We start from the raw sequence: 16,388 nt of genomic DNA, 5'->3' as shown, positions 1-16,388 counted from the left end.
TTTTTTTGTCTTTTTGAGACAGGGTCTCCTTGTAGCCCCGGCTGTCCTGGAACTCACTATGTAGACCAGGCTGGCCTTGAACTCACAAAGATCCGCCTGCCTCTGTCTCCCAAGCGCTAGGATTAAAGGCGTGCACCACCATGCCCAGCATTATTTCAGTTTTTTAAGGCATGGTCACCTATTTAGCCTGACCTGGAATTCACCATGTAGACCAAGCTGGCCTCACTCTCAGAGATGATTCTTTTTCTGCTTCCCAAGTACCAGAGTTAAAGGTGTACACCACCATGACCAACTTAAGATTTATTTTGTGTATCTGTATGTGTGTATGCACACCCTCTTAGAGACCAGAAGAGGATGTCAGATCTCCCTTGGAGGTGAAGACATTGGCATTCATGAGCTGCCCAATGTGTATTGGGATTTTATCTCTGGTCCTCATAACTGAGCAGCAAGTAGTCTTTAACCATTGAGTCTCCAAGCCTTATTTCACTTACATTCTAATTTCACTCATGTTGCTGAGATGGCTATTTCGTGGGTTTTTGTTTTGTTTTTGGTCTTTTTGAGACAGGGTCTCCCTGTAGCCTCAGCTGTCCTTGAACTCACTGTGTAGACCAGGCTGGCCTTGAACTCATTGAGATCCACCTGCCTCTGCCTCCCAAGTGCTGGGATTAAAGGCATGTGGCACCATGCCCAGCTATTTCGTTCTTTTTATGGCTGAATAATATTCCACTTTTTCACCCATAAATAGATACCTAAATTGGTTGCATATTTGACTTTTGTGAGTACTGAAATGAGCATGCAAGTACAGGTTTCTTTTCCATATAGTGATTTTGTTGGGAGAGGTGCATTTGTGTGTATGGGGCACATGCATACGCAAGAGAACAGCCTTGAGTGTCCCGAATTCCTGATCTTCATCCTTCTACATTCCTAGTGCTGAGATTATATAATAGGAATTACCCCACTCACATACTGATTTTTGTTGTTGTTGTTTTGGTTTTTTGGTTTTTGAGACAGTATTTCCCTATAGCCCCAGCTGTCCTGGAACTCACTATGTAGACCGGGCGTGCACCACCACGCCCGGCCTGATTTTTTTTTTTTTTTAATATTTTATTTATTATTTTTATGTGTATGAGTGTATTGCCTGCATGTGTGAGTGCACCCGTGTTGTGCAATGCCACAGAGTTCAGAAGAGGGCTTCAGATTCCCCTGGAACTGGAGTTAAGGACAGTTCGCAGCCGCCATGTGGGTGCTGGGAATTGAACCCAGATCCTCTGCAAGAGCCAGTAGCGTTCTTAACTGCTAAGCCCTCTCTCCAGCCCCCACATACTGATTTTTAATTCCTTTGGATATACACCAGTAATAGAGCGCCTAGACCATATGGTAGTTGTGGGGTTTTTTTTAGAAACCTCCATACCATTTTTCATAGTGGCTATACTAATTTATATTCCCACCAACAGTGAATGAGAAAGCTTCCCTTTTCCATATCCTTGCCTGCTGTTTTGTTTCTGTTCATTTTTGCCTTTCTCGATAATAGCCATTCTTACCAGGTCAAGATGCTGTTTCTTTGTGGTTTTGATGTGCATATGTGTGTGTCTCACATTCTTCAAAAAGGAAGAGTCTAGTGACTCCAGGTAGAACACCTACATTTACTTGGTTATCTTGCTCAAATACTGAATGAAAAACTGTTGTTTTCCTCCATTGGCTGATGCTTAGAATGCTTTGGCTAATGAGGCATCAAGAGGGGAGTCTTGAACACACATCATTTGTTTTGTTTCCCCTTTTTTAGGCAGTGAATGACTCATGCTACCAGAATGATGATTCGGTCCTAAAGTCCCTTGTTGAGATTGCAGATACAGTTCCAAAGTATTTGCGGCCTCACTTGGAAGCAACTCTACAGTTAAGTCTAAAGGTAAGCAAAATACCTTAGTAAATGTTCTGTTTGCTATGTTCAGGTAATAGTCTAAACTCCTAAATGTATATAAATATGTCTTTGTAGTTGTGTGGAGACACCAGCCTCAATAATATGCAGCGCCAGCTTGCCCTGGAAGTGATTGTGACACTCTCTGAGACTGCAGCTGCTATGCTAAGAAAGCATACCAATATTGTTGCACAGACTAGTAAGTCAAAAGGCTTCAGATAGTTTTGTGATGTGACAGAATTGTTGAATATGTTTCCTAAGGTTTGTGTAGATTCCCAGATTCATTCAGAATTAGATGAACCTGAGGAAATACAGCTGAGTATATGTGTACATGAGCCCAGTATTAATGGCTCTGCTTTTAAGGCCTACCTAAGATCTCCAAAACCTGGTATTAAAAGTAAAATTGACAGACTCTTGAATCACCAGTGGAGTTAATGGAGTAAAAATTAATGGAGAGGATAGACATCTGATACAAACTGAGAGCCAAAGTAACATCTGTTTTTTGAGAATTTCATATAATGCATTTTGATCATATTCACACACCCCTCTCCTGCCCATCCAACTTTGTATCTTTTTTTTACCCCACCGAGAACAATTTGCACTGCCCACGTATAAATAGTTGCAGTTCTTTCCAGTAAAGAGGATTGCATTGTGGATCTGACCCAGTCACTTTGGTGGAGCTTTATTCACCATGTGAGGGTGATTTGTTCATAGTCCCTATAAGAGAAGGGCCTCCATGCTATGGAAACACACTTTAGAGTTTCATTGTTCCAGGCTAGGGGCTTAAGGACCGGCCTTATTCTTCTGGCTGCTTTAGCCCTTCCTTCATGTGCTTACAGGTAGTTGAACACTAGATTTAGAAAGTAAATGTACCACTCAACATTTTGAAGTGCTCTAAGTAAGTAATTTTAGGAACTTTAAAGGTAGGGGGCAAGGAAAAGATCCCCGCTATCACTTTACTCTCAGTTTCAGACAGAGCGTGACAGTGGGAAATACCAAAGGATGAGAAAAAGAAAAATACTGTTTATTTGTAGATTAGGTGATTGTCTATTTAAAAATAAAAAATAAGGGACTAGAGAGATGGTTTAGTGGCTAACAGTGCTGGCAGCCCTTGCAGGGACCTAGCTTCAGTTCTCAATACCCACACAGCAGCTAATAACCATCTGTAACTCCAGTTCCAGGAAATCTGAACCCCTCCCCCCTCTAGCCTCCATGGTCATTGTAGTTATGGGTGCACTTACATGCAACAAAACACTCACACATAAAATAAAAATAAATTGTTAAACAAAATTTTTAAAGGAAAAAATAAAAGCAGATCAGTTAATAGAACTTTTCAAAGAATTTGGTATACTTAAGTACAAGAACTTTTTAGTAAACAGCAGCTCTTAAATCATCTTATAAACCCAGTGTCACTTCAGTCAAAACTTGGACAGTGGTTATAATAGAATTGATCTTAAAGTTCCTGTGAAAAAGCATGAGTCCTGGGGCTGGAGAGATGGCTCAATGGTTAAGAGCACTGACTGCTCTTGCAGAGGACCCAGGTTCAATTCCCAGCACCCACGTGGCGGCTATGAACCGTCCTTAACTCCAGTTCCAGGGGAATCCAAAGCCCCTCTTCTGACCTCTGCGGCATTGCACGACACGGGTGTACTCACCTGCATGCAGGCAATACACTCATACGCATAACATAAAAATAATAAATAAAATATTTTTTAAAAAAGAACATGAATCCTGGAGCAGCCCAGGGTGATTTAGATGAACATAAGTGGAATTCCTGCCCTCTCAGCCAAGAGCACAGAATTCAGTGAGGGTGCAGGTGCAGGCAGTGAGTGCTAGAATACAGAGAGTCAGAGCAGATGGCTTGCATGGAAACAAAAGCTGGCCTAGAAGATAATTCATCAGAGGTTATTGGAACAACTGTTTATTAAAAAAAAATCCCAGTCCCAGATATGCTTAAAAAATAATTTGGAGTTGAAAAAAGGCCCAAATATGTATAGATTTTATAAGTAAAAGTTTAGTAGAATTTTTAAAGACTTAGTCAAAAGCTAGAGATATAGACATTAATGTATTTGCAAATACTAAAATCATTTTTTGACCAACCAAATCAACCATCTGATAATTAAAAGGCACAAAGTACCTGGGTGTATTCAGGGCCATCCTGGGCTACATGAGACTGTCTCAAGGGGAAAACAGCTTTTAAAAAAGGTAATTGCAATATACACAGTCAATATAATTCTGATAGCGGGAAACAGGACATTCATAAGAGAGGACCCTGACTTAGCTAATGAGCATTGATGGCTCAATAAAAACAAGTATGATTGTGGAGTATATGTTGTCAGAAAGGTTGACACTACCACATGATGAACGAAGGTGTAGAGCTGAGAGGACAGGCCTCTTTAACTCCCATAGTAGTATGAATTTTGGGAAGTCAAAAGAGGACTGTATCTTTAATGTCACTTCAAAAAAATAAGATCTAAAAGAAACTATTTGCCAGAAGATTAAAACTGAACATACCAGATTTTGGAAACACATGCAGTCATCCCTTGTATTTGTATTAGTCACTTTTCTGTTGCTGTAATAGAAACACTGTAACCAAGGGAACTTAGAGAAGAGTTTATTTAGCTTACAGTTCCAAAAGGGCAAGAGTCAATCCATCATGGTGGGGAGGCATGGCAGCAGAGGTGGCTGGAGGAGGAGCAGAAGCTAAGCTCCCACGTCTTCAAGCAGGCACAAGAAACGAGAGCGATTCTAGATCCAGCAAGCCTTAAGAACTCTCGAAGCCCACCCCCAGTGACATGCTTCCTCCAGCATAGCCACACCTTCTAAGACCTCCCCAAACAGTGCAGCCAACTGCAGACAAAAATGTCCAAATACTTGGAACCTATGGGGGACATTCTCATTCAAACCACCACAGTATTCAAGGGGAATTATTTACAGAACCCTTACAAACTACCAAAATTTATAGGCACTTGAATCTCTTTGAAAACTTAGTACTTTTACACAATCTTCTTTGAGCCTGTTATATAAATATTGCCTAGGTTTCTTGTAATACATAGTACAGTAAAATGCCCTGTTAAATAATTCTTATATTGTGCTGTCCAGAAAATAATGACAAGAAAGGGGGCCTGTACATACTCAACACAGATCTCTCCTCCCCCACCCCGTTTGTTTTGGGGAGGACGAGGAAGTATGTGGAGATCAGAGGACAACTTTGTGAAGTCAGTTCTCTTGCTCCACCTTTACATAAGTTCCATGGATCAAACTCGGGCCCTCGGGCTTTTCTGACAAGCACCTTTGCCCACTGAGTTATCTTACCAGCCCACCCTGAGTATTTTTAGTCTGAGCTTGCTTAAATTCAAGGATGTGGAGCCTATGGGTACAGAAGGATGACTAGAAATTTGATACCTGGCTCTCTTAAGGGAGAAAGCAAATCTTACTTAAAATTCTTGTTAAAAAAAAATCACGATGTTGACAAAACCACTGTCTTCAGGGATGAAATAATTCTTTACTTTAGTTCCTCAGATGTTAGCAATGATGGTTGACTTGGAAGAAGATGAGGACTGGGCAAATGCTGATGAACTGGAAGATGATGACTTTGATAGGTAATCACGCACCTAATACTGGGTTGGAGAAGCATCATGTGGTAGAGAGGGGCCTGAGTGAGCTTTAGCACCATGAGGCCCAGCTCTTCACAGTGTTATGTGTGTAACCCGAAGTTAAGCTTGGTATGTGGGACATTGTCCTTCTGTTACATGCATTTCTGTGTCATGTAAATAGTATTTTACTTTTCATGTAATAAGTTTTGTTCATAAAATTCCCATGTTCAGTGAAAGTTTATAAAAAACGCTTTACTTGGATAGTAAATTGAATGCTAGGATTATTGTGATAAAACTAGACATTACTTAGAATAGTTGTTTTGGCAAAATTCCCCTTGAAACACCATTTTTTTCCCATTATAAGGAAATTAAATTTAGAGAAATGCCATAGTGACCAGATTTGTACACTGGGTGAACACAGAGTTCCACTGACCTGGAGGTCACCATGAATACAGATTCCTGTGGCAGTCTGTTGCAAATCTGTATTTGCCGAGCAGTGCTGATAATGGCTCCTTACAAATATGTGAAAAATGAACCTTCAGAGCTGTTATTTTTAATTGATTTCATTGTGAATGAGGAGGTAGAAGGTGACAATTGAGTGGTTTGTCCCTAGTTACATAATCAATTGGTGAGCTGTTTTCTTGGTCTTTCCAGCTCATCATATTACCACTGTTTCCTTAAAAAGAACTGAAATTGGTCCAGTGTGGTGGTAAATACCTTTATGGGAAGGTAGATCTCTGACAGTTCCAGCCCAGATAGTGATATATAACGAGACCTTATCTCAAAAAACAACATGGCAGCTAACTGTCCCTAACTTCTTGTGTGGGGGTGAGTTGCTGACACTCTTCTGGCCTCTTCAGGTATTGCGTGCTCAGGTACACTTAAATACATGCAGGCAAAACACTCATAAAAAACTGGGCTTGGTTACACATGCCTTTAATCCCAGCACTTGAGGAGGCAGAGGCAGGCAGATCTCTGTGAGTTCAAGGCCAGCTGGGGCTACAGGGAGACACTGTCTCCAAAAGACCAAAAATTAAATAAATAAATAAATAAATATTAAAAGAAGCCAGCATGATTGCACAGGCCTTTAACCCCATCTCTTGGAAGGCAGGGGCAGGTAGATCTCTGAGATTGAGGCCAGCCTGGTTTACATAGCAAGTTCCAGGTCAGCTGGGGCTACAGAGAGACTCTGTCTCTAAAAGAAAAAAATTAATTAATTAAATAAATACCTAAAAATCATTTCCCTGAAAGACTAAGCTAGTAGTCAATATAAGCTAATAGATTAACAAAAATAAAAATGTTTGACTTAAGACTATGTACTGTTCAGTTTGGTCCCATTGTTAAATGTGACTGGCTTCTGGCTTCACTAATATTTGGAGTATACGAAAGTAAACTGAGCTCTGAAGCAAAGGCAGAGCTTAGATTATATTTCTTTTCTCTGGTTCAGTTTCTGTAACATGTTGGTGCCTGTCTTTTAATTGACCTATGAATAGCATTCAGATTTGTATGATTTAAGAAAACTGCTTTTTCTAGAATTGAGTAAGATTTTATCTGAACAAATGGGTCATAAATGTATTTTCAAAACTGTGGTAGCCTATGATAAAAGTTTTTATTTGCCAGGCTGGGAGTGTAATTCAGCAGTAGAACTTAGCAGGCACAAGACCCTGGCTTCTATACCCAGTACCACAAAATTTGTATTTACCTTTTTTTTTTTTTTTTCATACAGAGGGTGTTTAGAACTCACAACTTCAATACCATACCATATACAAAAGACTGAATTCTTAATGTTTAGAAATATGTGGTATACTAACTTTTGCATATACTGAGTGTGTTGAATACATGATTTTATTGTGTTTAGCAATGCCGTTGCTGGTGAGAGTGCTTTAGACCGAATGGCTTGTGGACTTGGTGGAAAGCTCGTGTTGCCGATGATTAAGGAACACATTATGCAAATGCTTCAAAATCGTAAGCTATCTGTGCTTCATGTATTGACAACAGTGAATGTGACTTTCTAAATCTGAAGCTCTAACAAATGCTTAAATAGTATTTAAAAATCAATTTCCCTGTTTATAGCATACATATCCTAATTCTTATTTATATTTTACTGATGACATTCTACTTAGCCACCTTTGTCTTTTCTGGAGGCAGACATGGTGACACCCCTCTATAATCCCAGCACTTGGGAGCCTCATAGGAGGCTCTCAAATTCAAGGCTAGATTAGGCTATATAGCAAGATCCTGTCTCAAAAGAAAAGATTTTACCTCAGTGCTGAGGATATTTCTCAGTTTTCTCTCCAGAATTGGCATCAACATATAATTTTATAAATTTTTAAGAAAATTTTACAGTTTTATTCCCTAGCCAGGAATATTTAGATTTGAATTTGAATGAAATGCCATTATTAGAATGCTTGTGAAATACAATATGGTTGATAAATATCAATCTACATAATTTTCTTACATCCATTTTTTTTTTTTTTTTTTTTAAAGAGCCAGGCATGGTAGTAATATATTTGTAATATCAACACTTGGGAGGCAGAGATAGGAGATCAGAAGTACAGGCCATCCTGAGCCACATGAGACCCTATCTCAAAAACCAAAAAAGATAGATTTTTAAGATAAGAAATTTCAGGGTTGGAGAGATAGTGCAGTGGTTAAGAACACTGACTGTTCTTGCAGAAGACCTGCGTTCAAATCCCAGCACCCACATGGCAGCTAACAACTGTCCGTTACTCCAGTTCCAGGGGATCCAACAGTCTCTTCTGTCCTCTGCGGACATTGAATGACACGAGTGCACTTACCTACATGCAGACATACGTGCATACACATAAAATAAAAATAAATATTTTTTTTAAAAAGATAAATTTCATCATTTCATTAATGTTTCTTAACAAATACGGTCATTTATTAGCCTAAGTACCTATAGTTTACATCAATTCCAAATATTATATGTGTTTAAAAAGTTGATAAAAAGAAGAAAATTCAAGTTCTCATAGTCGGAGGAGTCCACTGTTAAAATTTCACTGGCATTTTCTCAGACCTTATATGTGCAGTTTTGTGAATATGCCGTGTAGGCATACAACCCTAAGCTTTTGCTTGTTTATCATAGCCATATGACAGCTTGCCCCAAATTTTGGTAGCCACACGGCATTTGGTAATCCTCATTGAATACTGACACTCATTGTTGATTATAAATAATGCTAACAGAAAAACACTCTTTACAGAAATCCTGACTTATATAAGTATCTCCACATATGTGTGTGTGTGCGTGTGTGTGTGTATATGGGGTAGATCACCAGAACAGGCAAGGGTTGAGCCATTGCTACAAGAGCCTTGTTCTGTTTTGGTTTTGCAAGTAGAATCTAAGATCTCCACATATCAAGTACACACTCAGTCCCTGGGTGAGGAAAAATACAACACAACTTCAAATGCAAGTGGAAACCCTTGAAAATTCTAGCCCTTATGCTGTTCATCTGCTGTCTATGTTTTTAAGATCCTTCTTTATCCCAAGAAGACAAAGCAGCATATTTTTTCTGTGTCTGGATCTTGAATAATACTTCTGGCCCTTCCCCCCCCCCTCCTTTTTTTTATTTTGTTGGTGTACACAGGTGTGAAATCAGACAACTTTCAGCAGTTGCTTCTTCTGACATGTGGGTTCTGGGGATCCAACTCAGGTTTATCAGTTTTGGCACCAAAATACCCTTAGCTGCTGAGCCATCTCACCCGCCTCAACCCTATACTTTCTGAGTCTTCAGAGATAGACACTGCATCACATGTTGCTTACCTCGTAAGAGCTACTAGGAAGAATAAATCTATAACTTTTGAACTTCTAAAGTGAAGCCAAGTACTGTGACCCACTCATGCAGTCCCAGCATTGGAGATGCTGAAACAGGAAGACTGGAAGTTTGAGGCCAACCTGAGCTACATAGTAAAACCTCATATCAAAACAAAACTGAAGGATCACATAAGGCCAATTTGCTGTTTCTTCATTGATTCACAGGGCCCTTCAAGTAGAATTATTCTGAATGTGGTTGTGATTTGTAGTTTAAGAATTTGACTACAACAATTCACACATAGGACAGTAAACTAAAAAAGGTTGTTGCTACATATTTGACTTTCTGTATTATTTCTTGTGACAGTGTCATATAGACTAGAACTCAAGGTATAGCCCAGGGTGAACTCAAGGTCATAGTCCTCCTTCCTCTACCTAGGCATGTACCACCATGCGGGATTAGATTTAGTCTTTGTTTCCTCGTCTGTGAAAATAAGAAAATGATGCTACTAGATTTGAGATACACTTATTATGTGTGGAAATATTTTAATAGGAATATATGATACTTGTTTGAAAATACATAGTAATTAATGCCATTTGGGAAGTCATTTCAGTAGTAACTTTTTCATATGCAGCATTTTCTACTTTTTGTCCCTTGATATATTCTTTAGCTTAGGCACCTACTTTATTTCAGTTTTATTTTTGCAATAAGTAATAAACTGTGAACTTTGTTGAATTATAAAACACTCAAAATATAGCCATTTCCAGATCACCCTGTCATTGCCGTCCTGTTCTGCTGGACATACTTCTAGGAACTCTAAGCATTGGAATATTTGAAATTTTTTCCCTCTGAATTGAATATGATTATCTTTCGATCAATAAGTGAATGTCGTAGTCCAGTATGCAAAGGTTAATTCCAAATATTCATATACTTTGGTTGGTTTTGGATTATGTTTGTTTTTTGTTTTGTTTTGTTTTTAACTGTATGCCAAGATCACCTAGAATTTCTGACCCTCCTGCCTCCAGATTCCAAGTAATAGGATTATAGACATGCACCACTTTGTCCAGTCTGTGATGCTGGGGGAACCAACCAGAGCTTTGTACATGTTTGGCAAGCACCCTGCCAACTCAGTTATATCTCCCTAGCCCAATTTTTTGGTTTTCTTGAAACAAGATCTCACTATGTATCCCCACTGGTTTAGAACTCACTGTGTAGATCTGGTTGGTCTCAAACTTGTAGCAGTCCTCCCTGTGTCTGAGCACTGAGATTACAGACATGTGCCACTACACCTTGACTAGTATTAGAGGTTTCTTCAGAAGTTCCTTGTGATAGAATTACTTTATGTAAGCATGGGACTTTCCAACATGAAAAATTGAGTCATATAATTTAGGATTACTTTGTAATTTTTTTTAAGGTTATACCAGTGCTTGCCACACAAAAAATTAAACCAGAACTGTTTAAAATATTCATTTAAAAATAACAAACTCATTACATATTAACAGAAATAACTTCTTTTTGAGACAGGGTCTCACTGTGAGGTCCTAGGTAGCCTGGAACTCAACTATGTGGACCCAGCTGCCCTTGGAACTCACAGAGATCCCTGCCTCTGTCCCCTGAGTGCTAGAACTAAAGGTGTATTACAACCATACCTGGCTAGAAATAGCATTATGAGTGACTATTGTTCCCCCCTCCCCCAAAAAACAGATAGTAGCAAGAATGACTAGGTTTTATAAATGTTCTTAAATAATTTAGGTGAGTTCTCATGTCCTACATACTCGATCTCTTGGGATTTCATATGTGGAATATGGTATTTTGTCTGTCAAAGGGAGAATGAAGAAATGTTATGAAGGGATGTTATGAGAATAGTTGTGACCTAGTAAACTTAAGACTTTGACCTGACCTTATACTTTTGTGTATATCTTACTTTCTTCTACAAAGAATTTGAAGCTGGATAGCCTGTTACTATAGTAAGCAGAAATATTTAGAAATGGGGTAGGGATTTAGCTCTGGTATAGCCCTTAGCATGTACAAGACCCTGGGTTCAATCCCTAATGCTGGGGAGGGGGGACCATAAGCCTGGTTTGAAAAGGAGTGTCTTAATTGATCCTGGTAGTGAACCCAGGGCCTTGTATGTGATGGGTAAGCAATCTACCACTGAGCTACAACCCTAGTCCAGGAGAATGCCTTGTGACTTAACTACTAAAAATAAAACAGGAAACTGGGCCTGGTGGCACAGATCTATTATCCCAGCACTTAGGGAGAAGGTGTGGTAGGGTGATTGCAAGCCTAAGGCCAACCTAGGCTACACAGTAGCAAGGTTCTATCTCTTTTAAAATCAAAGAAAGAAAATTAAAGAAAAATTGCCAGTTCAGTCATCACTTTTCCCATCTCTCTCTGATTTATATACATGGATGGAAAGTTTTGTTACTCCTATCCATATACTAACCAGGCTTATTCAGGGTGGTATGGCATAGACATATACTCCTCCAAATAAGAATAATTTTTATGCTTCTGGCTACCAGAATGAGTATGAGAATGAGGGTCTAATTACTACTCTACGGATGTAATTCTTTTCCACAGCTGACTGGAAATACCGGCATGCAGGATTAATGGCCTTGTCTGCCATTGGTGAAGGGTGCCACCAGCAGATGGAAGGAATTCTAAATGAGATAGTAAATTTTGTTTTGCTTTTCCTTCAGGATCCTGTAAGTACCAATTGCAATTAATATTTGATCATTATCACCATAGTTTCACATGGGATCCTATTGCTGTTACTAACAAAAGGAATGTGTTACAGCATCCAAGAGTCCGGTATGCAGCCTGCAATGCTGTGGGTCAGATGGCTACAGATTTTGCACCAGGTTTCCAAAAGAAATTTCATGAGAAGGTACCTAACAAGTCCTCAGATACCTGTCAAGACTGTAAAGAGGGAACACATTTCAAAACACTTGATTTCATTTCCCAGGTGATTGCAGCTTTGCTTCAGACCATGGAAGACCAAGGCAACCAAAGGGTGCAGGCCCACGCAGCGGCTGCTCTCATTAACTTCACTGAAGACTGTCCCAAGTCACTGCTTATTCCATACTTGGATAATCTGGTAAAGCATCTGCATTCCATTATGGTACTCAAACTTCAGGAGGTAAGTTTCAAGATCTTTACACCTGTTACACATAAATTTAAAATTGATTGGTAGGTAAGACCTGGAGACACAGGAACTCTGAGCAAGACCATTAAGGCAGAAAGCTAGAGATGAGGAGTACATTCCGGGCTATCCCAATATAATATTTTCTACTTGATCAGAAGCACAGATAGGCTAGTATTAAAATTGGGAGAGACAGCCTAAAGAGTTAGTAGAATCCAAGTGTAGATTATGTTGGAAAGAAAGGACTTTTGGACCTGGGAAGAGCTATTCTCCTTTCTAAAGTGCTGCAGACAAAGAAGCAGTTGTAGATGAGTGTGATAGTAGCATTGAGAGGCATGGAAAGTAGTGTACTTAAATTGGATGTTAATGAGAAAAATTAGGACATTTCAACAGCCAGATGTGGTGGTGAGAAACCTTGCCTCTTGAAAAAAAAAAAAATCACAAAAAATAGTGTAAAAAATGTTGACTGTTCTTTTAACCAGAGTGACAGAAATCAAGTATCTACAGAAAACAATGCCCATTTTTCTTTATATGTGATTTGTTTTTGAGTCAGAGTCTTATATAGTCCACGCTGGCCTCAAGCTTGCTTTGTAGTAAACGACGGATGACCTTGAACTCTGATCTTCCTGATCCTCCTGCATTTGCCTCCCAATTGCTGGCATTGCTGGAGTATATGTAGACAAATATAGTTGATGGCTTACAGTCTCAGCTTAAGAAAGGGGTCCAGCCTGAGAACAGTTGATACACGCAGTACAAGGTGTGCTAACTAACTGTATTGTCATCTTATGAGAACAATGGTTGAGGTCAGTTGATGTCACATACCGTGAAATGGGTTGCTGTTAGGAAAATGAGGTGAATGCTAATGAGCTAGACATGGTGGCACAGGCTTGTAATGCCAGCACTGAAGGAGACTGAAGCAAGAAGATCCCAAGTTCAAGGCCACCCTTTACCATGTCTCAAAAAAGAAGTGAATACTAAACACATAGAAAGTAGAAGTCTCCTTTTCTCTATTGGAGTAAACAGACATGAACTCACTGTCACATCCCCATAACAGTTTGACTCTACTCAATTCCTGTACTTAGTATAGACCACCAATAGCAAACATTTCACAAACCACAGTGTGTGTAGCATGATCACCAGTCTGAGCAAGAAGGAAAATAAGTGAATGCATAAAAAAACACAGCAGGAGAAGTTTTAAAGACCCAAGCATTCATTGCCAGATGATAGCAGATAGAATGTGATGACAGAGAGGCTGGAGAGATGGCTCAGCAGTTAAGAGCACTAGCCTCTTGCAGAGGACCCAGGTTCAATTCCCAGCACCTATATGGTGGCTAACAACCATCTGTAACCCCAGTTCCAGGAAATCTGATACCCTCCTCTGACCTCTGCAGGCATTGCACAAGGGTGCACTTATGCAAGCAATACACTCATAAAAATATTAAATAAAATTTAAAAAAAAATATGGGGGCTGGAGAGATGACTCAGTGGTTAAGAACACTGGCTGTTCTTGCAGAAGACCTGGGTTCGAATCCCAGCACCCACATGGCAGCTAACAACTGTCTGTAACTCTAGTTCCAGGGGATCTGACAGCCTCTTCTGACCTCCATGAGCATTGCATGACACGGGTGTACTTACCTACATGCAGGCAATACGTGCACACACATAAAATAAAAATAAATAAAATTTTAAAAAGAATATGATGACAGAAAAATTTAACACTCGAAAGGTAGGTCTGTGTTGAAGGTAAACAAGCTGAAATATCAGGAATAAACAGATCCAACATGCCTTTGCAAGTGGGTTTCTCTGTAATGTGAAGAGAATCTGAATTTACTTGTCATTCCCCCAGAGGGCCCATGTGTCACATTTTTAAAGAAGGGAGGAGTTCATTGAGATCACTAAGAGGAGGATAATGTTCAGAGATAAACAGCTAGCATAGTAAAGAGGAAAGACTTCTCTGAAGTCTTCAAGATATTAAATGACAGATTAGGGAGTTAGTTGGAGAAGGGAGTCACTAAAGTCAGTAGATTGCTAACAAGGCAAAGCACTCTGTGGAGAACTTGGTTGCCATTGATATGGGAAATGAAGGAACTCTTTAAGAAATTACTTGATCTCAGAATAGTGTAGAATACTGCCAGGTGACAGCATGGACCCTGCTGCAGAAACTCAAGACCCATTCATCACTCTTGGTTTCTGGTGCAGGAAAAGACACCAGCTGCTTCTCCAAGAGAGAAAAGCAGGTTGTAGGAGAAGGAAGCAGAGTTCCTTAGTGGGATTTTCTAGGGATTGTTGGATTTGAACATAAAGAAACAATCTGGGCATGATGACTCCCACCATAATCCTAACACAAGATAGAGGCAGGAGGATTTATAGTTCAAAGTTCCTCAGTTTGGAATCCAGCCTAGGTTACCTGAGATGTGTCTCAAAAAAGAAGCAAAAATATGGGTCACAAAAGGATTTTCTCAGTCATATAACAGGACAGTGCCAAGTAGAATATTAAGCAATTGAATAAGGAGAGAAAGCTAAGACATTAAGCTTTATATAGACACAAAAAATGAAAGATGGGGCCTAGAGTGGTGGTGCATGCCAGCAGTTGGGAGGCAGAGGTGGTGGATCTATTTCCTGGCCAGTCTGGTCTACATAGTGTGTTCCAGACCAGCCAGGGTTATATAGTGAGTTGTCTGAAAAAAACAAAAGATTAAAGGCTAGTCAAGATTTGTAGTTTACAACCAGCTTTGCTCTGACATAAGGCAAAATTGAGTAACAGTTCAGCATGGACTGATTTTATAGAAATTTCTTCCCCAAATCTTTAACCTCTGCCTCTGACGGAGGGAGAGGCAATCTCAACTTGCTTTTTCAGAAAAGCACTCAAGAACTAACTGGAAGGGAGTGGGGAACTGAGAAATTGTAGTTATTCACAGAAATGATTTCTTTTGTGTTTTCCTTTTAGCTGATTCAGAAAGGCACCAAGTTAGTTTTGGAACAAGTTGTGACATCCATTGCATCAGTTGCAGATACTGCAGAAGAAAAGTTTGTCCCCTACTATGACTTATTCATGCCGTCACTGAAGCACATTGTTGAGAATGCCGTCCAGAAGGAGTTGAGACTGCTGAGAGGGAAAACTATTGAATGCATCAGCCTCATTGGTCTGGCAGTTGGGAAGGAAAAAGTAAGTGATGTGTACTGTGTTACAGCCTTCTGGGTTGGGGCTGTGGGGACATTGAGTGCCGGGGGTTCGAACCCATGACCCCCGCAAGGTGAGGATTGGGGATGAGTAAGCACGCCGTTCGCCAGCCCACGCCGCCCCCATTATCCGGGGACACTCAGACGCAATGGGGAGCCTAATCAAGCTGGAACTCATTTATTGCAAGTGTTACAAAGCTTATAAAGGCACCTGGAACTCCGCCCCCCCCGCCCCCTGGGTGTATCTTAAGGATGGTCACGCGCTGATCATGCACTCCTCAGCAGTGCAGAAGTATTCTTGAGACTTTCAAAGCAAGCCAGGCCGCACCCCCAGTAACTTCCTTTTGGACCTATGCAAGGTGGGGCATTTAGGTCCCCACATGTAAGAGATGGAAGCAACTTAAGAGCCCCTCAACTGATGAGTGGTTAACAAAAATGTGGCATATTTATACAATGGAGTTCTATTCAGCAGTAAAGAAAGATGAAATAATGAAATTTGCAGGTAAATGGATGGATCTAGAAACTGTTATACTAAGCAAAGTCACAAGGACTCAGAAAAATAAAAGACATATGTTCTTCCTCATTTGTGGATCCTAGCACCAAATCCCTTTAAATTCTATGTCCTTTTAATAAGACGATACTGTACAGCAGTCTCTTCTGCATGAAATAACTACCATCAACACAACTTCAGCGGTGCCTGATGGCTAAACATTGTCACAATTGGACTTGTTGTCAGTTGTGCTCCTTCATTAAAGGAGGAGCAAGCAGGGTCATTGGACGCTCAC

General features: G+C 40.0%; 1 protein-coding gene across 1 annotated transcript in view; it reads left to right on the top strand.

The window, feature by feature from the left end:
- Ipo5 (importin 5) overlaps positions 1–16,388 on the top strand; it is a 52,503-nt gene that overhangs the window by 20,135 nt on the left and 15,980 nt on the right. The window contains exons 7-14 of the mRNA XM_029558906.1: positions 1,784–1,906; positions 1,994–2,114; positions 5,430–5,517; positions 7,370–7,476; positions 11,862–11,986; positions 12,079–12,168; positions 12,247–12,420; positions 15,371–15,589. Coding sequence (XP_029414766.1) covers positions 1,784–1,906; positions 1,994–2,114; positions 5,430–5,517; positions 7,370–7,476; positions 11,862–11,986; positions 12,079–12,168; positions 12,247–12,420; positions 15,371–15,589 — 1,047 coding nt within the window. The remainder of the gene's footprint in view (positions 1–1,783; positions 1,907–1,993; positions 2,115–5,429; positions 5,518–7,369; positions 7,477–11,861; positions 11,987–12,078; positions 12,169–12,246; positions 12,421–15,370; positions 15,590–16,388) is intronic.

Source organism: Nannospalax galili, unplaced genomic scaffold (genome assembly GCF_000622305.1).
Source record: "Nannospalax galili isolate Female #2095 unplaced genomic scaffold, S.galili_v1.0 scaffold528, whole genome shotgun sequence".
Taxonomy (NCBI): domain Eukaryota; kingdom Metazoa; phylum Chordata; class Mammalia; order Rodentia; family Spalacidae; genus Nannospalax; species Nannospalax galili.
The sequence above is the reverse complement of the archived record's forward strand: the minus strand, read 5'-3'. Positions and strand labels throughout refer to the sequence as shown.